Below are 24482 nucleotides of genomic sequence, written 5' to 3'. Positions count from 1 at the left end.
ATGGGTAGCCACCCATCAAGGGTCCTGAGTTTGCTCATCATTCATTTTAGGAAAAAAAACTTCCAGCAATGAAGGTTCTTTTGCAGCTCCCCTAAACAGTTCTTGGTGAGTCACCACAGGCAGAGAAAATACATCTAGCTAGAATACATCCAGTAACCTTCCTCTCATATGTATATGTGTATATACATATATATATATATATATATATATATATATATATATATATGTAACTTTTTTTCTTAAAATAAATTTCATGAGCTCAGAAAGCTCTCATCTTCAATCCAATGCAAAAGCAGAGCATTCTACTTAGCGGCCCTGAAATACACACATCAGCCTCAAAGCAAATCAGCCTTCCAGTCTCAGGTAAGACTGGTCCAGTTCAGAAATGCAAGGGAGATGCTTCTGAAGCCCGGGAGGCAGGAAGGAATTCCTTCAGATGGGCTTGTACAGCAGAGTAGTGACATACTTCTTCTTGTAGCGATGGGTTGCACTAAGGACCATCACACTGTCCTGCAAGGAAAAGAAACATATGCAGCTATTCATTAGTTCAGGCAGTATGCAGCTCTTCCCAGACATAGTCCTTCACAGGTGCTCACTTTTACGAGACATAGTTTGATCATAGAAGGAGGTTGGTTTTTGAGTCAAATCAACTTTAGTTCTGATCTTGAATCCTTCTGTTACTGTTTGTGGCTTTGAATAATCTACTTACTGTCTCTAGATCATTTTTTCCCTCATCATTATAAGGATAATACCTGCAATTAAGGTGACTGATTATTAGAGCAGAATACCTGGCATAATACCTGACACATACTAGGTGCTGAGGAAACATTATAGTCTCCTACTCACTCCCTTCCCCATTTCAAATTTGAATATTGGATTTAAAACTAGCAAAGAAACATCCTGGCATCAATTTCTAGAAGGAAGTCTGAAATGCAATGAGAAAAAAAGGACAGTGGTCCTTTTAAAAAACGATTTCCAAGTCCTGACGCAGGTCTAAGTTCCACTTGATACCAGGGATGAATTTAAAAAGTCTTGTCTGATCAAGAGGGGTCTCAGGAATCCCTTTCTATCCTTGAATAAAGTGGACCCAAAAATCCTCCTAGGAAAGACACTCAGTCCAATGGATTGATTCCAAACAGCCTAAACAATTTGGGCCAAGGCCAAGGTGAATCACAATAATTAAGACCAGTGTGAAAAGTAAAAGTTACAATTTCCCAGGCTGTTACAGATCATTTGTGTACCATAGAACAAAGCAGGCCTGCGGACATCCATTGATAGCCAAAGAGTAGTTACAGGAGGCAAAATTCAGTCAGATCCCAAAGAACCCAAGCAGATCCAATTGAGAAACCAGTGCATCTTTGTATTTTCCTCTATACTGCTTATCACAATGAATGCTTCCCAGATTAATGGTCTGTGACCAGAGAATGCTGATCACAGTCTAAATATGACAGAGCAAGGCAGATAAAAAGTTCAGCTCCAGGAAGTGTTTGGTAGAAATGAGGAGCAGGTGAGAGGAAGACCTACTTGGAAAGACCTGGCACACTCCTCTCTAGGACAGAATATGGAATGAGGACAGGAGGACTGGACTTTAGTCCTCTCTCTGGTACTTACTGGCAATTTCACCTTCTCTGAGCCTTAGTTTCTTTATCTATAAGACAGGGGTTAAAAATAATACTTACCACACAATGTTGTTATAAAAAATAAATTCAGTAATATAGATTTTAAAAGTACCTGTTAAAAATGCAATCTGTTAAAGAAGCTAGATGAGTGATTTCCCTTATCTGATGCACACCTAAGAAATATAAGCAGCTTAAAAAGATTACTGGGGCCCCTCCTAGATGCACTTATTCAGAATCCCTGGGGATGTAGCATTTGAATCTGTATTTTTTACAAACTTCCCAGGTGATTCTGGTGATGACCAGCTTAGTTTGATAACATAGAGCAATAGAAAACTTTATTCCAATAGCCAAACCATTATGAATATATTGAACAAATATTTTCAACCTAAACTCTAATGCAGCAGAGAAACCAATAGGAGTTGGAGGGCGCATGGCAAATCTGGTCACATTTCTCCCCTAGTATATACAGCAGTATATTGGCTATATATAACCAAGCACCTGAAAGCAGCTGTATCCACCTTTAAAAAAGTAGGAGCCTTAATTTCACAGTTAAGCATTCTTTCAACTGGAGGCTAAACTTCTTTTTCTGCAAATAAAACTCTAGTACTAAGAACTCACACTTAATTAAGCAGGCAGTATAAAGGTTATAGCTATCTAAAAAGAAACCAGGGAGCAAAACTGTTCATTCAATCACAGGGAAATTCAGCTAGCCAGAACACAGATATAGAGCCTCAGATTGTTTAAATTAAATTTACTGGGGCAACATTGATTAATAAGATTATATATGTTTCAAGATACATTTCTCTAATACATGATCTATATATGGCATTATAAGCCCACCACCAAAAATCACCTTCCAGCACCATATATTTGGCCCCTTTTACCCTTTACCACCCCCTTCCCTCTGGTAACCACCACTGTTGCTTGTGTTCATGCGTTTCAGTTTTATATCCCATGAGTGAAATAATATGGTTCTTAGCTTTCTGACTGACTTATTTCTCTTAGCATAATATTTTCAAGGTTCATCCATGTTGTTGTCAATGGCAATATCTCATCTTATGGCCGAGTAGTATTCCATTGTTTACATGTACCAATATCTTCTTTATCCATTCATCCATTGAAGGACACTTTGGTTGTTTCCATGTCTTAGCCACTGTGAATAATGCTGCAATGAACATAGGGGTGCATATATCTTTGTAAATATTTACAAGTATTTTGGGCAGATACCCAGTAGAGGGATTGTTGGATCATACGGTAACTCTATTCTTAATTTTTTGAGGAAACTCCAGACTGTTTTCCATAGTGCCTGTACCAGTCTACATTCCCACCAGCAGTGAATGGGGTGATTGAGGGTTCTTTTATCTCCACAACCTCTCCAATACTTATTACTTGTTTTGTTGATAACAGCCATTCTAACAGGTGTGAGATGGTATCTCACTGTAGTTTTGATTTGCATTTCCCTAATTGCTAGTGAAGTTGAACATCTTTTCATATATCTGTTGGCCATTTGTATCTTTTCTTGGGAGAAGTGTCTGTACAGGTCCTCAGGCCTTTTTTTTTTTTTTTTTTTTTTTTGACTGAGACAGAGAGAGAGTCAGGCAGAGGGACATATAGGGACAGACAGGAGGGAGAGAGATGTTCTCATCTCTTCATTGTGGCATCTCAGTTGTTCATTGATTGCTTTCTTATATGTGCCTTGACCAGGGGACTACAGCAGAGGGAGTGACCCCTTGCTCAATCCAGCAACCTTGGACTTCAAGCCAGTGACCTTTGGGTTCAAACCAGTGACCATGGGGTCATGTCTATGATCCCATGCTCAAGCCAGCAACCCCACGCTCAAGCCAGTGACCTCAGAGTTTTGAACCTGGTTCCTCTACGTCCCTGTCTACCCACTGTGCCACCACCTACTCATGCCTCAGGCCATCTTTTAATTAAATTGTTTGTTTGGTGTTGAGTTGTACGAGTTCTTTATATATTTTGGGTACTAACCCCTTATTGGAACTGTTGTTTGTAAATATCTTCTCCCATTCAGCTGGTTGCCTTTTTGTTTTGTAGGTGGTTCCTTTTGCTGTGCAGAAGCTTTTTGACACCAAGATTTTTTAAAAATCAAAAATCCCAAGCACTAGTTAAAAAAAATTCTTTATAATTTGGCCATTATTGCCAGCCTCAGCTTCAGTGAAGCAGCAGAGCAAGTAACAACTGGAGAACATATATTACCCTTCCCCCCCATTTTGGGGAGCTCTGTGAAGAGTCAGCCCCACCACTTACCTTAATAGACAATGCATAGAGATGGTTCAGCATAACATGATTGGGCTCGGGAAGCAAGGCTGGGTCACACTAAAAGAGAAAAGAAATCACTGAATGGGGTTAAATGCACAATCTTTATTATTATTATTTTTTATTAATTTTAATTTGTGTTAACATGGATTCAAGTGTCCCACTCAATATAATACCCTCACTCACCCCTACTGTGGGTCTCCCATTATACTCCCTTTGCCACCCTTCCCCTAACTCCCTCTGGGATTTCCCCTAACTCCTCTCTGGGATTTGCTATCCTGTGATCTGTATCTATGTGTTATGTATATACAATTTCACTAATCCCTTCCCCAATTTCACCTCATCCCCTTTCCCTTTGACAGCTGTCCCTCTGCTCCATATGACCGTGCCTTTGCCTCTATTCCTTTCCTCAGTTCATTTTCTTCATTAGATTTCACATATAAGTGAGATCATACGATAATTTTCTTTCTCTGCCTGGCTTATTTCACTTAGCATAATAATCTCCAGGTCCATCCATGCCATCACAAAAGGTAAGATTTCCTTATTTTTCACAGCCATGTAGTATATTACAGTGTGTTTATGTACCACAGCTTTTTAATCCACTCATCCACTGACAAACACGTGGGCTGTTTCTAGATCTTAGCTATTGTAAACAATGCTGCAATAAATATGAGGGTGTATGTTCTTTTGAATTAGTGTTTTGAGATTCTTAGGATATATTCCTAAAAGTGGGATAGTTGGGTCAAAAGGCAGTTCCATTTTTAATTTTTTGAGGAAACGCCATAATGGTTTCCACAGTGGCTGCACAAGTCTGCATTCCCACAATCAGTGCAGGAGGGTTCCCTTTTCTCCACACCTTCGCCAGCACTTATTGTATGTTGATTTATTAATAAGCACCATTTTGACAGGTGTGAGGTGGTATCTCATTGTGGGTTTAATTTGCATTTCTCTGATTAGTGACATTGAACATTTTTTTATATGATTTTGGCCAACTGTATGTCCTCTTTGGAGAAGTGTCTATTCAGTTCCTTTGCCCATTTTTAAAATTGGATTGTTTACCTTCCTGGTATTGAGTTTTAGAAGTTCTTTATAAATTTTATTAGCCCCTTATCAGATGTGTTGGCAAATATGTTCTCCCATTGTGTGGGTAGTCTTTTTATTTTGTTAATGGTGTCTTTTTCTGTGCAAAAGCTTTTTAGTTTGATATAGTCTCATTTGTCTATTTTGTCCTTCATTTCACTTTCCTGTGGAAATAAATCAGCAAAAATATTACTATGAGAGATATTGGAGTTTACTGCCTATGTTTTCTTCCAAGATGTTTATAGTTTTGCGACTTACATTTAAGTCTTTTATCCAATTTGAGTTTATTTTTGTGAATGGTGTAAGTTGGTGGCCTAGTTTCATTTTTTTGCATGTACCTGTCCAATTTTTCCCAACACCATTTATCAAAGAGACTGTCTTTACTCCATTGCATGCTCTTATTTTGTCAAATATCAATTTGACCATAAAGGCGTGGATTTATTTCTGGTTTCTCTGTTCTGTTCCACTGATCTGTATGACTGTTCTTATGCCAGTACCAAGCTGTTCTGAGTACAGTGGCCTTGTATTATAACTTGATATCAGGAAGTGTGATACCTCCCACTTTATCCTTCTTTGTCAAGATTGCTGAGGCAATTCATTTAATTGGTTCCATATAAATTTTTGGAATATTTGTTCTATATCTTTGAAGTATGCCATTGGTATTTTAATAGGAATTGCATTGAATTTATAGATTGCTTTGGGTAATATAGACATTTTAATGATGTTTATTCTTCCTATCCATGAACATGGTATATGCTCCCACTTGTTTGTATCTTCCTTGATTTCTTTTTTCAATGACTTATAATTTTCCGAGTACAAGTCTTTTACCTCATTGGTTAAATTTATTCCTAGGTACTTCATTTTTTGTTGTTGTTGTAGTAGTGAAGGGGATTGTTTCCTTAATTTCTCTGACAGTTTATTGTTGGTAAATAAAAATGCCAGATTTCTGAACATTAATTTTATATTCTGCCACCTTGCTAAATTCATTTATTAGGTCTAGTAGTTTTTTGACTGAGATTTTAGAGTTTTCTATAGTATCATATCACCAAAAAATAATGATAGTTTTATTTCTTCTTTTCCAATTTGGATGCCTTTTATTTCTTCTTCTTGTCTGATTGCTGTGGCTAGGACTTTCAAAACTATGTTTAATAAGAGTGGTGAAAGGAGGCACCCTGCCTTGTTCCTGATCTTAAAGGGATTGCTTTTAACTTTTGCCCATTGAGTATGATGTTGGCTGTCAGTTTGTCATATATGGCCTTTATTACATTGAGGTATGTTCCCTGTATTCCCACTTTGCTAGCAGTTTTTATCATAAATGTGTGCTGGATATTATCAAATGCTTTTTCTGCATCTACTGATATGATCACGTGATTTTTAGCCTTCATTGTTTTTGTGTGATGAATCATATTTATTGATTTGCAAATACTGTACCAGCCTTGCCTCCCTAGAATAAATCCCACTTGATCATGATATATGATCTTTTTAATGTATTGCTGGATCTGGTTTGCTAATATTGTGTTGAAAATTTTAGCCTCTCCATTCATCAGGGATATTAGCCTATAGTTTTCTTTCTTTGTAGTGTCTTTATCTGGTTTTGGAAAGAAGGCAATGCTTGCCTCATAAAATGAGCTTGGAAGTCTTTCCTCCTCTTGAAGTTTTTGAAATAGCTTGAGAAGGATAGGTGTTAGTTCTTTGAATGTTTGGTAAAATTTGCCTGTTTAGCCATCTGGTCCAGAACTTTTGTTTGCTGGGAGTTTTTTGATAACTGCTTCAATTTCATTTGTTGTGATCGGTCTGTTTAGGTTTTCCGATTCTTCCCAATTGAGTTTTGGAATATTGTATCTTTCTAGGAATTTATCCATTTTGCCTAGGTTGTCCAATTTCTTGGCATATAGATCTTCATTGTATTTTCTTACAATCCTTTGTATTTCTGCAGTGTCAGTTGTTACTTCTCCACTATCATTTTTAATTTTATTTATGAGTCCTCTCTCTTTTTTTCTTGATGAGTCTGGTTAAACATTGGTCAATCTTGTTTATCTTTTCAAAGAACCAGTTCTTGGTTACATTGATCTTTTGCATTGTTTTTTTTAGTCTCTAATGTTGGGGACTGAAAGCTAACAGGGTCTTTGCAGTTTAAAATTTTGGGGGACAGAGATGTGGGGAACTGGCAGTAAGCAGACAGTCTGCCCAACCCCCCACCTCACTTGTTCTGTGAAGTTGCTAAAGGCTATTTTCTTTCACATCTTCATGTTAGCTATGGTGCTGGATTGTTTATACTCATCCTATCCCCCATGTCCCTCAGAAAGACTTGAGGCTGATTTCTTTTTATCCTTTGTTTTGTGAAGTTAAGATGTTATGTATGGTGGGGGTTTTCTGCATTCGGTAGAATTCTTGGGTTGTCTTGGAAATATGATCAGAGATATCACTGATTTGCTAATGACTCTCTCTGACCTATAAATAAGACAGGGTTAGGGATGGAGAGTGCGCTCTGTTCTTGCCATCAGCTTGCAGAGGCCTCCTGATCCCATCCTATTTCTCTTTCAGTTTATTTTCTTAATTCTGCACTGTTCCCACTCAGGACCTGGAATTACTAGCCGTGCTGGTTTGCGGCACTCTATGGTATTTATTTCCACTCTGATCCTTATTATTTCCTTCCTTTTACTTCCTCTGGGCTTTATTTGTTGTTCTTTTTCTAGTTCTTTTAGGTACAGAATTAAGTTCTTTATTTGAGCTTTTTCTTGCTTCTTAAGGCATGCCTGCTATGTTAGGAACTACCCTCTCTTAGGACTGCAGTTTTTGTATCCCATAGATTTTGAGTTGTATGTTCATTGGCATTTGTTTAAAGAAAATTTTTGATTTCTTCCTCAATCTCATTGTTAACCCATTCATTATTTAATAACATGCTATTTAGCCTCCAAGTGTTTGAATGTTCTTCAGTTTTTCTATTGTAGTTGATCTCTAGTTTCATGTAATTGTTATCAGGGAAGATGTTTGATATGATTTCAGTCTTCTTAAATTTATTGAGACTTGTTTTGTGTCCTAACATGTGGTCTATCCTAGAAAATGTACCATGAGCACTTGAAAAGAATGTATATTCTGCTGCTTTGGGGTGAAAGGTTCTGAAGATATCAATTAAATTCAGTTGATCTAGTGTGTCATTTAAGGTTGCTGGTTTTTTTTTTGTTAATTTTCTGTCTGGAGGATCTATCCATTCATGTTAGTGGGGTATTAAAATCCTCTACTATTATAGTATTGCTGTTAATCTCACCCTTTATGTCCATCAAAATCTGCTTTATATATTTATTTAGGTGCTCCTATATTAGGCACATAAATATTTACAATAGTTATATCCTCCTGTTGGGTTGCTCCATTTATCATTATGTTGTGATATTTTTAATCCCTTAGTATATATAGTCTTTGTTTGAAAGGCTATTTTGTCAGATATAAGTATTGCTACCCCAGCTTTTTTTCCATTTTCATTTGCATGAAATACTTTTACCATCCCTTCACTTTCAATCTATGTGTATCTTTTGTTCTGAGGTGTGTCTCTTATAGACAGCATATGTATGGGTCCTGTTTTCTTATCCACACAGTTACCCTATGTCTTTTTGATTAGAGCATTTAATCCATTTACATTTAAGGTTATTATTGATATGTACTTATTTGTCACCATTTTATTCTTTAAATCTACAATCTTTCTCTCCATTTCTTTTTTCCTTTGTTCTTTTTACAGCAGGCCCCTTAACATTTCTTGCAGTACCGGTTTGTTGTAATGAATTCCTTGAGTCTTTTTTTTTTTTGTCTGGGAAGCTTTTTATTTCTCCTTCCATTTTAAATGATAAACTTGCTGGATAAAGTAGTCTTGGTTGTAGGTTCTTGTTTTGCATCACTGAGTATTTCTTGCCATTCCCTTCTGGCCTCAAGTGTTTCTGTTGAGAAGTTAGATGTCATCTTTATGGGGGCTCCTCTGTAGGTAATTGACTGCTCTTCTCTTGCAGCTTTTAGTATTCTTTCTTTTTCTCTTAACTTTGACATTTTAATTATGATGCGTCTTGGTGTAGGCCTCCTTGGGTTCCTCTTTAATAGGACTCTCTGTGCTTCTTTGACTTGTGTGACTTTTTCCTTTATCAATTTAGGGCAATTTTCAGCTATGATCTCTTCAAACATATTCTGTATCCCTTGTTCATTCTCTTCTCCTTCAGGAACCCCTATGATGCAGATGTTGTTTCTTTTCATATTTTTACAGAAGTCTCTTAGAGTTTCCTCAGTCTTTTTGAGTCTCTTTTCGTTTTGCTTCTTTGCTTCTGTGCTTTCATTTATCTTGTCCTCTAAATCACTGATTTGATCCTCTGCTTCATCCAGCCTGCTGTTGATTCTTTCTAGTGCAGTTTTCATTTCTGATATTGTATTTGTCATTTCTGACTGGTTCTTTTTTATGATTTCAATATACTTTTTGATGTTTGCTATCTTTTTTTTTAGGTACTCATTATGACCATCCATTGTTGCTCTAAGATCCTTGAGCATCCTAAAAATCAGTATTTTAAACACTGCATCTGGTAGTTTGGTTACTTCCATCTCATTCAGTTCTGTTTCTGGGGATTTCTCTTGTTGATTCATTTGGGTCACATTTTTCTGTCTGCCCATTTTGTCTGTGTATTAGGTAGTGCTGTCTGACTTTGAAATTTGTTGTGGTGTTTTTATGAGGAAGATGGGCTCAGTGGTACTGATTTCCAGGCCACCTGATATCCTTGGTCTAGGAATGCTTCTTTAGGGTAATCTTTTCTATCCTATAGTATGTGAGTATTGAATGTAGTTGGTCCTTTTGTGGGTGTAGTAATCTCTTCAGGTTGACTGGCTCTAAGCGTCAACCTTGATCATGTGTATTAGACATTGTGCAGTGTCTGTCCTCTTGGGTGTATTTAGTCTCCACAGTGTCTGGTACCTGCTAGACTCCACCTTTGTGCATGCTGCTTGCATAGTTAGCCAAGTCTAGGGTTGGTGCTGTCTGCCACTCACTACTGGTTATGTTGTTTCTAGGTCTTTTTGGGTTGGCATCAGCCATTGTTTATAACGTGCCTTGGGCTACCTGTCTGGATCTATTGCTCTGTTTGCTATTTGTGTCTGCATTTCCTGTGCCTGGGTAGTGTGGGAGGGGCCAACCTGTGTATAAGGATAAACTTCCTCTTGTTTAGAGATGACAGCAGCTCTGTAAAAGCCCCAGGCTCTTTAATATTTGTCTCTACTTTTCAGCTGCTCCACCTTCTCTTGCTGCTGCCTGGTCTTCCCATAGTCTTCTGTAGAATGAATGTAGTGTGGGCTCAGACTGGTCTCACTCAACCAATGCCTCTACAGTTTGATAGCTTGGTGGGTTAGGGCAGCTGAATTTGGGAATATAATATTAGTGTGACCCCTATTTCAGGGGTCTCTTGGTCATTAGCTCAGTATGGGGAAAGTGGCCCCTACTCCAGAGCCTAATTCCTCAGCCACTGCTGGATACTCAAATTTTATTTCTCCCCAGCAAGGTGAGCAGCAGGTTCAGATCTAGTGAGGCCAGCAGTCCCCTGTGCAGAAGTTCTTACAGCTGGTGAGACACTGGTCTCAGGGAGGAAGACTGAGAGAGTCCTCTCCTGGGGCTGACTGTGCTCCCAGAAAGTGGCTAAGCCCCTTGACCAGACCCAACAATGGGCTCGCAGGGATGCTCATTTTAAATGCCCGTGCTCCAAGCCTCTCTCCCTTTGCCCTGTGGAATACAGCCCAGCATGGCAGGAAATCCAGCACCTGGGCCTTCTGGCTGTGAGGTTCCATCCTATCCAATGCACACGAGAAGCTGTGCATGTACTGGCCTCAGAGAGCAGAACTTGCCTCAGCTGGGCCAAATATGAGGAACCCTTCCTTAGGCTATCCCACTAGCAAGGGTTGTTAGGTTCTGATCCGATGCTCTCTGTAGCTGTCAACTGGATATGCCATCCCTGGGTGTCCCTGGAGGGAATGTGGTGCAGATCAGTGGGAGACACTGCCTGTGACTGGCCTTCTTTAACCTTTGAGCTATAAGCAATTCAGTTTTTGGCTGTGTCTGCTGGACCCAGGTGTACATGGAAATTCCGAGCTGTGTGCCTAGGCTGTTTTACCCACACTGGGCCTGGGGGAAGGTCCACTTAAAAAGCCAAGGTTCCCTGAGTCCTGCCTCCTGCAGACTCTGTCTGCTGGTTGCTTGTTGGGCTCAGCCACTGAAAAAAACCTCTGGTAGAGTATAGAGCCTACGGCAATTCAGAGATTAGGAGGGGTGGTGGGTGTGGCTTGGCCCCAGGTATCAGTCTGTCCAGAGTTTTTTCACAGATCTCTCAGTATGGTGTGGTCCCAGTAGTCTGGTGGGTGTGGCCTCTGAGACCCAGAGGTGTGGTCTGCCCACAGTCAGGACAATTTCTACTGAGTCCCCTGTGATGCAGAAGCACCAGTCTTAGAGTCAGGAGCGTGTGAGGGGAAAGCCCTGGCCTCAATGCCAGAAAACTGAGTCACTGATGCGACCCCTGATTCCTGGCTTGTCAGAACAACCCAGTCTCCATGGGTGGGGCAGGAGAGACTCTGGCAGGCAGAGCAGTTGCTTTTCCTCAGGCTGATGGTGCTCAGAGGGGACTGTTTCACCCAAGAAAGATGGTGACTGCAATATAGGAGAGTGACTCAGCACAGGGATTCTGGTGGCCGTACCCCACCATGTCTCTCCCTGGGCCACCAACTTTACACTCTCCTCATGCAATTCTAGTCCTCTCAGCCCTCCCTCCGCAGGATCTCAGATAAGTGGCTGTGAATGAGATTTTCTGCACTGGCCCTTTAAGATGGAGCCTGTGTCTCCAAGAGCTCCGTCTCTTTCTTGCAGACAGAAAACTCAGCCCTTTTCTCTGCCAAATGGTATATGGGTGCCTCTTCTAGGCTCTGGAGCTCTAGGATGGGGTGTTGGGCCTGGGGCTGAGGACCCTTACTTCTCAGGGCGACCCTCCCCACAGTGAGAGTCCCTTTAGACCCTCAGCCGCCACTTGATCCTGGGAGAGGGGCAGTCCTTTCTGCATCTCTGCCCTTCCTACCAGTCTCATTGTGGCTTCTTCAGAGATCCTTGGTTATAGACTCTTCATTTAATTCAATGTTGGCTGTTTTTAAATTAATTTGTAATCCAATTTGGTCCTGGGAGGTGGCTGTTGGAACATCTTCCTACTCCGTCACCATCTTGGAACTCTAAATGCACATTCTTAAACCAAGCAGTTTACTCCTCCTCCAAGCTCTTTGTGATTGCTGAGAAACTCTAAACTAGTCTATGTTATTTCTCTTAAATACTGTATGTACTCACCCTTGAATATATCAGTACATTTTCATTACAGGAAAATTCAAAAGTCTAGGGCAGAAACCCTAAGCCTCAGCATCTATTCATTTTCCATAATAGAGCTAAGACAAAAATCTTGCCCACAACACATGTGGAAAATTCAGGTTAAAAGGCAAAAACAACCTTAATAGGAACCAAGTAAATTGACTAGAGATGTAAATTATACAAAAAACCCCCAAAACTTCCAAAAACCCTTATACTTCTTTTCTATACCTCAGATGATAACTACTCCTTATCTTATGTTTGAATATAAGTGTCTGAAACTGGTTTTAGTAATCCATAGCTCTAGGCCTGAATTATTTGAAGACAACTATGAATTTTGATATCAATACCTGGAAAAGTTACAATTCATATATGTAGATCTATCTATCTATCTATCTATCTATCTATCTATCTATCTAACAGTAGAAAAAGATTAGATTTTGTCTTTTACATACACACACACACACACACACACACACACACACACACACACACACCTTTGTGATACCCCAACCTCTAGGATTACTACTAAACTTTAGCTCAAATTGTTGTAGTGACTTCAAGATAGCCCCACAATACTCTCAGGATACTTACAGAAATATTAGTGTCCTTGTTAAGAATAACTTGGAGAAGGTGAGGAGGCAATATGGGTGGGGATTTGAATCTCTCCTCAGATCGAAACACATACATTTCTTGACCATAAGGCCCTGGAGGTGAGCTGGAAAGGTCTGGAAGACATTTATCCAAATAGAAGGGAAAGTTGGTGAACTAGTAAAAATGCATGAAAGAAACGTCATTACCATGGCAGCTAATGATAAATACATAGAAGTCACGGATCATAAACTTGTGACATGTGGGGCCTACAACTATAAGGGAGCTAAAAAGAAAGTCTGAGACATCCTGAATAGAAACCAGAAAGTTTTTCAACATGGCAACATGGTATAGAAGATTGAGGAGATGAGGGGTAAAAGATGTTGGTTTAGGGAAGAACTACTTCTGTTTATCAGTTATATGACATAGGACAAATCTTGTCATTATGGTCAGTTTACTCATTCATAACATAAAAATAATCTCTGCCCTATTTCACAATGTTTTTAAAGGAATCAAGTAAGATAATAAATGTGACAAGGCCTTGTACACTGTCAAACAATGTGAAAAGATTAGCTTTCTTCTTTTTTCCACTCAAGAAACACACAAGGTTATAAACTCTAATAAGACTATTGAGCCTAACCAGGTGGTGGCACAGTGGATAGAGCGCTGGCCTGGGATCCTGAGGACCCAGGTTCATAACCCCAAGGTTGCTGGATTGAGTGCAGGCTCATCCAGCTTGAGCACAGGCTCACAAGCTTGAGCACAAGGTAATTGGCTTGAGCATGGGAACATAGACATGACCCCATGGTAGCTGTTTTAAGCCCAAAGGTCGCTAGCTTGAGCAAGGGGTCACTGGCTCTACTGGAGCCCCCTGGTCAAGGCACATAAGAGAAAGCAATCAATAAATAACTAAGGTGCCACAACAAAGAACTGGTGCTTCTCATCTTTCTCCCTTCCTGTCTGTCCCTCTCCCTCTCTCTCTCTCTCTCTCTCCCTTTTGGCAAATAAATAAATAAATAAATAACTGCCTAATAAGACTATTGATACTACCATGATTGCAACAACGAGGCCAAAATTACTAATAATGTAGTAGTCATTAGGGAAATGCAAATGAAAACCACAGTATGATAATACTTAACATTCATTAAGATGGCTATAATAAAAAGAACTGACAACAATAATTGTTGGCAAGTATATGGAGAAATTAGAAACTCTGTACTAGTATTCCCATTGCTGGTGGGATGTAAAATGGTACAGCTACTTTGGAAAACAGTTTGGCTGTTCCTCCAAAAGTTAAACATAAAGTTGCCATACGACCCAGAAATTATACTACTTGGAGATATATATATATATATCCCCAAGAGAAATGAAAACATATGTCCACCCAAAAACCTGAACATAAATGTTCATAACAGCATTATTTATTAATAGACAAAAAGTGGTAACAATCCAAATGTTCATCAGCTAATGAATGGATAAACAAAATGGTATATCCATACAATATAATTTTATTCTGCTATAAAAAGGAATATAGTACTAATGCATATTACAATATAGATAAACACATTAAGTGAAAGAAGTCAAATACAAAAGACCACATATTGTATGATTCTATTTACATGAAATGTCCCAAATAGGCAAATCCACAGAGATACAAAGTAGACTTGTGGTTGCCAGGGGACAAGGGAGAAGGAAATAGAAAGCGACTCCTGATAGGTACAGAGTTTCTTTCTGGGCAATAAGAAATGCTCTGAAATTAGACAGTGGTGCTGGTTATACAATTCTGTGAATATAATACAAATTACTGAATTGTACCTTTAAAAGAGTGAATTTTATGTTAAGTGAATTATATCTTAAAAATGGATACAGACAAGAATAGAAGTTAATACACACAAAAAATTGAAGAGAACTATACTTTTTTGCTTAGCAAATTTTAATAGTTTTTTTATAGCAGTGTTTTTCAACCACTGGTCCATATACGTACTGGTCTGCCAGAAATTTCGTGTTAGTCAGTGAAAGAGTTAACCACCCCGATGCTGTTTGAAGATTATAGACACAATGATCTTAGTCAAATCTGCTTATGCTCAGGGTGATTTTTGCCTTAGTGGTTCCTGAAATGATTCTCCTATTTCCACCAGTCCCAAAGCATAAAAAGGTTGAAAAACAATTGTTTTATTGTCTCTAGTAAAAGAGATTTTAATAACCAGTTCAGTAGAAGAACTCAGATTCCAGTTAAGTATATGAGAGGCAAAAGAAAATAGTAGTAATACTGTTATATTAAACAACATCTTAAAAATATATATAACTTAAAACTTTATAGAATACTTGCAGTTATTTTGTCATATGATCCATAAAATACCCCTAGGCAGTACTTAAAAAGTTTTTATTTTCTTTTCATCCAAATAAAAAAAAATTGGTAAAGTGATTTGTCCAACATCACATATATAGCAAGATGGTCACTGAGTACAGGTTAAAACCCACTGTTTGCAGATTTCTAATAAAATGTATTCTAAACCTTACCTTAGTGGATCAGGAAATTGAATGAAAGAGGGAAGAAAGAAATATAAAAAATGTGCTAGTCCTCTCTCTATAAAATTATGATTGTATATTTATTATTTATTGGTTGCTTTGCCAGAATCATGTAATGCATGATTACACGTGGATTATTATTTAATTCAGTATTTTTAAACTCTTTTTAATCACTGCCTTACCAGCCAAGACAATTATACTATTGATTATTCTTTTACAAACTGCTTATTTTAGTAAGCCACCTTTGTGACTGAGATTCTAATATGCCCCATTTTAGGTACTGTATCTCTTCAGCTGAGAATCAGTGAGACTCTAAGCCTCTGATTTTACTCATAAGGAACTGAGAACCAAAGAGGTTGAAGGACTTGTCTGTGATGGCAAAGCTAGTCAGAAGCAGAGGCAGGCTTTGTACCCACATGGGAGAAAAGTATGCTCACTAGGAACATAGCACACACTGTTTTGCAGACAGTTGTAGCCTTTACTGTAAAGTAACAAAAAGGTAACTGTGAGTATGGTTAGCAAATTACTCTTCTGGTGCTGCAGCAAATGTACATAGAAATAGAAGCACTGGAAAAAATAATACTGAAAGGAAAGGATACAGGCCTTCTACTCTCCCAGGGAATTTTTAATCAAAAACTTACAAAACTTCAGTTAACATGCACGTAAAAGAATTGTGGGGTTTTTGTAAACCCTTTTCCCCCAAAGACTGCCATACCTATCGGGTCCTATAACATTACAGAACTGTCACTGAGTTATCAACTGGCAGGATTAAGTTGAAGGAGCATAATAAGGCAAACCAGACAACATCTAGCCTCTGCTGGGTGATTCCACCAAAGGTCAGTAAAAATCTTGAAATAGCATTAGAAATAGCTTTCTAAGCTATAGGCCATAGCCCATTAGTGGCTTACAAAAGAAGATAAAATAGAAAATGAATGCATCACATGTAATGAAGGCAAACGTTCTGTAAGACTTGTGTTACAGTTGTGTGCGTGTGTATGTGTGTGTATTGGGTTACAATGTAAAACAAAAGTCTTACTATAGATCCTGTTTAAAAAGTAAAATCAAATATTCTAAGCCAAGATTTTTTTTTGTCTTAGAGAAGGGGACCTAAATGTTTACAGAATTATATAGGAGCAAAATGTAGTTTACGGTTGTCCATATAAAAGATAATATAATAATTAATAAATAATAAAAGAATAAGCTGTTTTGCATATTCAAAACTCTAAATCTACTTTTGCCCTACCCTGTATATAACTCAGAAGTTTCCTGAGGAGAAAATGAAAAAGACAAATAAAAACCACTCTTGGGAAGGAGCATGCATTATACAAAAAACACGTCAAGAAAGAGCAAATACAACAAAATTACCTCGACAAGATGTCTCCGAGCTTTCCATTGAATCTAGTTTTAAAGCATCAAACACCTCAAAATCAGATTTTTTGACATGGATCAAATTGTTAACCGTGCCAAGCTGACTGGTAACCACAGGCTGAAACAGTGAATGGAAAAAATTTATGAGTCCCTGTTTGAAATCCATCTGTTCAACTCAACTGTCCTCTTTTCAAAAATGATCATACATGCTACCTCCATCTTTTATCTAGAGAGAAATCCTCCAGTATAGGAGCGCTGCTACTCATCATTTCTGGCAGCAATGAAGTTTGACACCAAGGGGAATAGCTAAGAGGAGACTGACTGTTAAGTCAGTGATCAAGGCCTTACCTCTGATGGATCATAAACCCACTGTCCATCCACAAAGAACTTGTACTGGTGCTCTCCCTCAGGGAGGTCCAGGATGGCAACAAAGTCATTATGGCTGCAGAAGAAAACAAAGTTAAACAGGTCAAGTTCCTATCAAAAGACAGAATGTAATGTAAAAACCTGAGTCAACCAAAATATTATACCAATTATCTCCCACATTGCTAAGTGATTAGATCCCCTGGAGTAAAAAATAATTCCTAAACCCAGTTTCCTTTCTTACATCATGTTCAGCATGTGTTTTCCAGCCCCTCCCAATAACTTAGTTCTTAATTAATGTCTGGAAAAGAATAATAAAGATGTTAATCTCCTAAAATGTTTGACCTTAGTACAGCTATCCTGCTTCAGCAGAAGAGATCCCTTCAGGATACAGAAGTGGCTCAAAGTAACCTTTCCACGTTTTGGTGAGCATCTTCTGGAAAATTATGTACTGATAAGTAGGCCTTTCTGATAACCAGTTAAATAACTCATTACTGTATTGCTCTGCAGGCAACAAATAATATTACTTCCTAGAACATCACAATGTGTTTCATTCTAATGCAAAAGTCAGAGTAACTGGACCTAGCTAGTTACAGAACACTTCGCACAAGCACAGAAAGGACTTGAATTAACAAGTCCTCCAGAATGTACCCACAGAGCTGTAAGCCCCTTTGAGTGGTAAAACACCTCTGACTCACTATGAGGTTTAAAAAAAGTCACAGATACAGTCACTGGTCACAGAAAATGTTCAAGAGTCCCTAGCATGTGGAGAAAAGTAACCCAGTCTCAACTCTTGGACTCTGTAGACTCAATCAAGACACTTGTCTTCACCTCTTAATCAGTGGAATCTTGGTGCTCCAATTGTTGAAGGACCCAGAGATGAAGACCTCCTTGCCTCCTTCAGACCAGCGGATAACAGTGGGCCGGGCCTGCTGTGTGGGCTTTACCGAGTCCTCCAAATCCTGCTGCCATGATACAAACTCTTTGTCCCCAGGGAGCTGTAAGAAGGATTAGGTCATCCCTCAATTGTGACCCAGGAATTGTTAAAAGGTCACTCTACTCCCTAAGGCAGAGAGGGGTGTTAGGTTTCTGCTAAAGATCAATAAGCCTCGAAATTAGCAACTAAATAAGATTTTGAGCACATATAGAGCAATAACTCATCTAGGACCAAAATGGTCAAAGGCTCATGTTCAAGGGCTGCCCAAATGCCATCCTAACTTCCAAGTCTATTTCCTATTATCACATTAACTCACACACAGGCAACTATAATATGCTTCTGAGTGCCTCTTAAGAGGAAAAAATGTAGAAACAAAGTATGATTCTATAAAAAACAACTAAGTTAGCGATGTACTTTGCACATGCAAATATGAACAGCTCTCAATCATCAGCTGTAATGGAAATTAGAGGTACCGAAATTCATAAGTAATTCATAAACTCCATTTTAGCTAACAGGTTACAAATGATATTAAAAATATAAAAACAAAAAAACCCCCAATAAAAACCAGATCATTGGTTTCTTAAATTTTGAGAAGTTGTTATGAAATTTTATTTGCTCACCCATGTCAGGTTTATACTAATTATTATTTCAGGAGTAGGAATGAAAATTCTGGAGTCTCAAGGAACAGCAGATCAAAAACACAGCTTCTTTCAACAAAAGCAGTTCCAATATGAAATGAGGTCTGTAGGATTCTGAAAAATATTGACTCCTTACTTAGTTTCCCTTACCATGTTGGGAAAATTTCCCGGGGCTGAGACTGAAGAAATAGGCTGACAACACCATAACTACATCAAGAGTTTATTAAGGGAACTTACATGAGGCTCCTTTGGGCATCAGCAAGATAATGTGGATATACTCCAAGCCCTGTAGCAGGTGTTGAAGAATTATATAGAAAAGCAGAATGGTCAGAGGTATTAGGGCAATAGCTGCCCTAGATAAGGGGAAACAGAGGGCCTTTTCCAAAGAAACAAGCACACCTGGGGAATAGGGGAGGGATCGATCAGATAGTCTCTGAAGTAATCTGTTCTGGCCTGGATCTATCTGGATCTAGCTCAAGAGTCAGGCAGAATTCATATCTTAGAACACTGTCTTCACATACGTTCCTTAAGAAGAAGAGTTGGCAAACTTTGGCCGGTGAGCCAGATGCTTTTATAAATAAAGTTTTATTGAAAAATATAATATTCATTATTTATTTTGTACCTACAAATGATTTCATGCTACAGTGTGGCAGGACTGGGTAGTTGTGAGAGACTTTATGGTCCAAAAAGTCTAAAATATTTACTATCTGGCCCTTTATAGAAAAAGATTGTTGATCTTGGCTTTACATCAGCTTAAATGACTTTGGTAAACAGGTTAATAAGACTGTACAGTATCAAGCCAAAAGATTAACAAATAAAATAATGTGGTTTTAAAAAATAGTAGTAGCTTATTCATTAGGCTTTATTTTCAAAATGGCTGGGGTAGGTTACCTTCCATACCACCCCTAGATATTCCTCAAAATTGCATTGAGACACCAGTGACAGCATAATCCAAAGTAAACAGAGAAAGGAAATTGAAGGGCCTTTCACATTATGTAAGTGTCTTAGGAGAAAACCTGATCTCCATATTCTTAAAGCAATGCACTCTTGTCTGACAGGCTGCATTAGAATTATAGAAGTTTTCACATATGCTTAAAAATAATCCTCAGATTCTGATTCAGATATAGGACTTGGAAATTTCTTTAAATTTCCCACATAATAATGCTATGACATGTTACACAAAGAAATAAAAAATACCTCCTCTTTAGAGATATATCCTAAAATATTTAGATAAAATAATAATATTTGATATGTCTAGAATTTGCTTCAAAGTAACTGATGATAAGGGGGGAGTGAATTGGGTATGGATGATAAAAAATCATTCATAATTTTTTTTTTTTTTTTTGTATTTTTCTGAAGCTGGAAACAGAGAGAGACAGTCAGACAGACTCCCGCATGCGCCCGACCGGGATCCACCCTGCACGCCCTCCAGGGGCGACGCTCTGCCCACCAGGGGGCGATGCTCTGCCCCTCTGGGGCGTCGCTCTGCCGCGACCAGAGCCACTCTAGCGCCTGGGGCAGAGGCCAAGGAGCCATCCCCAGCGCCCGGGCCATCTTTGCTCCAATTGAGCCTTGGCTGCGGGAGGGGAAGAGAGAGACAGAGAGGAAGGAGGGGGTGGGGGTGGAGAAGCAAATGGGCGCTTCTCCTGTGTGCCCTGGCCGGGAATCGAACCCTGGTCCCCCACACGCCACGCCGACGCTCTACTGCTGAGCCAACCGGCCAGAGCCAATTCATTCATAATTTGATCATTGTTTTAACAGGGCGACAGTATTTAGAACTCCATTACATTGTTCTCCCTATACTTTGAAACGTGGAAAATGTTTCAAATTTTCCATAAAGAGTTTAAACAAATGTCAGGTGATTTTAATACATAAACAGAATTCAGAACTGAAGAAGGTTGACATTCAAAGCAATGTAGGCCCCACAGCCACTGTTTCTATCAATTACATTTATGATGTAAGATTTTAGTTTAGAATTTGAAAGCTACAAACTATTAATATGCTTAGCTTTGGAAGAAAGCCCTTTCAGTATAACATGACATTTCTGTAGTAGGCATCAGTACAGCTGACTAGCAGAAGACTGTTTACTTCAAATTAAATAGCCAGCAAAGTCATGAGGAAAAGAGACAAAACAATTAGTATTTCAGCTTAAAATGTCTTAACGTCTCTTAAAAGACATTAAGAGAAGAAGTACAGACAATAATTTGAGAACTATACAATTTCAGCTATGAAGGAGACCTTAGGAATTATCTGAACCAATTATCTTATTTTCCAAATGACAAGACTGAGGTAAGGAAAAGGATGATTCAAATTAGGCTCCATTTCAGATACAGAAACCTGGCTTTTATTCAGGACACTCACTGATTACCACAGTCACAGTTTGACAAATACACTGTACTTAAATCCTGAGTCATCAATGTAGGAAAAGGGTAAAAATACTGTGAGGCAGATCACCTTGTAAAGCTTTGAAGAAGTAAATTCAAATGGCTGGGTGGACAGCCCAAATGATAAGAAAGAAGTCCTGAAGAGGAAGAAGGAACAGAGAAGAAACCCCAAGAAATGGTCTTTTTAATCACCCCCTCACTTCCCCTTTCTCTGAGTATGTTCTCATTTGAGATCCAAGAAAATAACCAAAGTCCATGTGCTACCAACTTGGCAAATCTTTCTCTTTTTACTTCATGGAAGAGATAAACATCAAACACATTCCAATCTCCTCAACCCCTCCATTTTTCTACTTCATCCCAGTTGGCTATAATGCATTTAGTGCTGACAGCTCTAAAAGTGATTAGATATATTTGTGTGGTAATCACATTGCTGTCAGCTCCATCTATCCTTTCAGTAGAGTGAACACAAGTTGTGGCTTTCCTGAAAGTCCTTGGAATTGAGAACAAGGTCTTCAGAGCAGCTGTGGGTGGTCGTTTTCAGACTGTGGCGACATTATGACGTACTACTGGGAAATGAAGAAATCCTGGAATTATTTGCTCTGCCACTTGAGGAGCAGCTAGGCGTCAATGAAGCACAACTTCAGCTACCACAGCTATAGAGTATGGGACAAAAATTGAGCAGCGAAGGCTTTTATTGATCCCCAAGGCTAGGAGAAAGTATTCAAATAAGCAAGTGGTTGCTGCTCACAGCCAAGCCAAAGGGAAAAAGGGTAAGAAGTGCTGAGCACCTAGAAGGGCAAAAATAATGATACTGATACACAGAAGTTGTCAGAGGAAAAATTTATTTACCCACATCAGGGCAAATGTGAGAAACTGCCAACTGAGGTCAGCAAACTGGGGCAATTTACCCTCTGAAGTTTTCCACCAGCGCTTACAATCCATATTCGGGGTGAGCAAAACTAAGTTTACAGTTGCAATACAAAATAAATAATAATACAAGAATAAACTCTGTTTCACGTACTCACAACTGTAAGCCTACTTTTTCCCCTGCCTGTTAAGAGAACCAAAGATTTGGGGGCGGGGTAGGTGAGGGGTATCCTACTGTCATCCTAAAAATGTGGCCAAAAGATTAGTCAGAAAACAAGAACTCTCACTTCTGTTTTGAGGCAGTACTACTAGAGGAACTGCCATTCAATATCGCCGTTCCCGAAAAATCCCTTTAATTAAAACACCGTAACCCAGGTCAGTGTGATAAGGACTAAGAAAGGGAAGAGGAGCCCTGACACCCAGCCTGCAGCATAATGAGGACCAACAGGGGGCGTGGGGACGCTCACCTTGGAGTCCGGCAGGCTGAAGACGCTGGGGTCGTCGGTGCTGCCCACCATGATCTTGTGCTCCTTGCCGGGGCCATGGCCACCGGCGCCCTCAGCGCGTGCAGCCTTGGTGCCGTGGCGCTCCCCGGCCACCCGGTCGCTGGTGGTATTTCCCATGGCTGCAGCTCAAAGCCGGCGCCACCTGCCTTGGGGAACAACACGGGGCGAGAAACACCCCGGCGGCTGCGTCAGGGGTACCCCTGACTTAGCCCCTGCGTGTGGGGATCAGGTTAAGGGAATCCCCGCTGCAGGGTCCAGGGGTCCCTTCTCTCTTGAGCCTCCAGGAACGCCTGGTACCCCTGAAGCCCCTCGCTGTCCGCTGCTCAGGAAACCCACTTTCGGGAATTCCCCTGCATCCCGCGCTCACGCCCGCACCCGAATCACCTCCCGCGAAGCGTTCCTTCCTTCGCGTGCCGCTGGCGCGATGGGTGTTTTGAGGGTAAAGCCACCAATAAAGTTATTGAAATTGAAGCCGCGCCCCGCACTAGTGACCCGGGTTTCCTCCTAAAATGGCTACAAGGCCCGTTTTGCCGCCCTCCCTCCCCCTCGCGCTGTCCCCGCAGCCGCGCTGCGCCAAGACCCGCCGGCCTCTCTAGCGCGGCTGCCTCGGTGGTGGACGGCCACGCTCCTCCGCCTGCGCCGGGTGGTGGCGCCTGCGGGCTGTCAGCTACGGACCTGACCCGGACTGCCCACCGGATAAGCGGCTTCCGGAAACCCTGCGCTGAGTCTCCAGGCCTGCCACACGGAGGACTCTGTACCCGAATGACACTGGGGCCGCCGTTCTGGCTCCCGTGTTCAGTACCCGTGAGGGCGGTGTTGCTTTCCTTCCCGCTGCCTCAGCTGCCTTTAAGTTCGCCAAAAACCGTTTGTCACAGGCGACCCGGAGAGGCGGGTCTAGAGTAAGGTGACCAACTTTTTTACACTGAAAAGGAGGACAAAAATTAATTGAAGAAAACAATATCGTGAATAAAAGAAACATGTTATTCATTGTAACAATAATACACTGTGATATGATAAATGCATAATAAAAACATTTGTAATATTTTATGTTGTAATTATACTTACATGCCTATTAATTTTTAATAATTGTAAGAAAAAAGTACTCATTTAGATACAAATACGTCACATCACACGCAATGGATCGACTCTGCATAGATCGAATATGGACATTTACAGATTAGTCTTCCAATTTCAAAAAGGAAGACATGTAGGCCGACACTTTTGGAGGGAGGATGGAATTTACAAAAGAAGGACTGTCCTCCCTAAAGGAGGATGATTGGTCACCTTAGTCTAGAGGGAATAGGAAAACGGACTTCCCACTGAAGGTGGGGTTGCTTGCTCGAGGTTAAAGTAATGCTTTAGGGAGCAGTCAGCCCGACTGGGGACCCAGAGAAGGAGTGATTAGGAGATAAACCTTAACAAATTAGTAAAATGTCAGTCTAAAGAGGAGAAAGCTATTACAAGCTAAGAAACAGGATATGCAGTGAACAGCACTAGAGGAAATGAAGTTCAAGAAAGAGAGCAACAACAAAAACAACAGAAGGAATAGTAGACAGAAAAGGGCAAAGACAGTCCTGGGTTTGGGATAAATCCAGGCTTTTACTGATATGTATTATATATACGTATATTGGCGTCTCATTCCTTACTAGCAACCCTTGTTACTCAACATGTGTTACACAGACCAGCAGCATTGGCTCACCTGAGAGCTCATTCCAATTGCAAAATCTGGGCCTCATCCTATAGAATAGAAATCTACGTTTTAACAAGATCCCCGGGGGAGACTGTGTACGCACTGAAGTGTAAGAAGCTCTGCTGGAGAGTTGGCAGAGAGCAAATCTCGATTTGATTCCTCTTCGTATTTGCACGCACTTTGTACAGAGTAAACTTTAATAACACTTGCAAACAGAAGGATATGTTTACATTTCTCGCAAGATAATGCCACTTTGGCTTAAACACAGCCAGTGATGGG

General features: G+C 39.9%; 1 protein-coding gene across 7 annotated transcripts; it reads right to left on the bottom strand.

The window, feature by feature from the left end:
* Window positions 1–218: 218 nt before the first annotated feature.
* On the bottom strand, window positions 219–24239 carry PRKAB2 (protein kinase AMP-activated non-catalytic subunit beta 2). 7 transcript variants are annotated; one of them, XM_066362116.1, is made up of 8 exons: window positions 24213–24239; window positions 23189–23435; window positions 22475–22655; window positions 17167–17260; window positions 16816–16936; window positions 12925–13058; window positions 3888–3956; window positions 219–510 (listed from the first exon to the last, which is right to left on the bottom strand). In XM_066362116.1, exons 1-8 carry the CDS (start codon window positions 24222–24224, stop codon window positions 433–435), a joined length of 936 nt encoding a protein of 311 aa, XP_066218213.1. In that variant the 5' UTR covers window positions 24225–24239; the 3' UTR covers window positions 219–432. The 7 variants fall into 7 exon arrangements, with proteins under 7 accessions (XP_066218213.1, XP_066218218.1, XP_066218217.1 ...); XM_066362121.1 differs by lacking the exon at window positions 24213–24239 and adding an exon at window positions 18013–18179 and having other exon boundaries at window positions 23207–23224; XM_066362120.1 differs by lacking the exon at window positions 24213–24239 and adding an exon at window positions 18013–18179 and having other exon boundaries at window positions 23189–23207.
* Between the last annotated feature and the right edge of the window lie 243 nt (window positions 24240–24482).

The sequence above is a fragment of the Saccopteryx leptura genome, chromosome 2 (assembly GCF_036850995.1).
Source record: "Saccopteryx leptura isolate mSacLep1 chromosome 2, mSacLep1_pri_phased_curated, whole genome shotgun sequence".
NCBI classification, from domain to species: Eukaryota; Metazoa; Chordata; class Mammalia; order Chiroptera; family Emballonuridae; genus Saccopteryx; species Saccopteryx leptura.
Note: the sequence above shows the minus strand (reverse complement) of the source record. Positions and strands in the feature narration are given on the sequence as shown.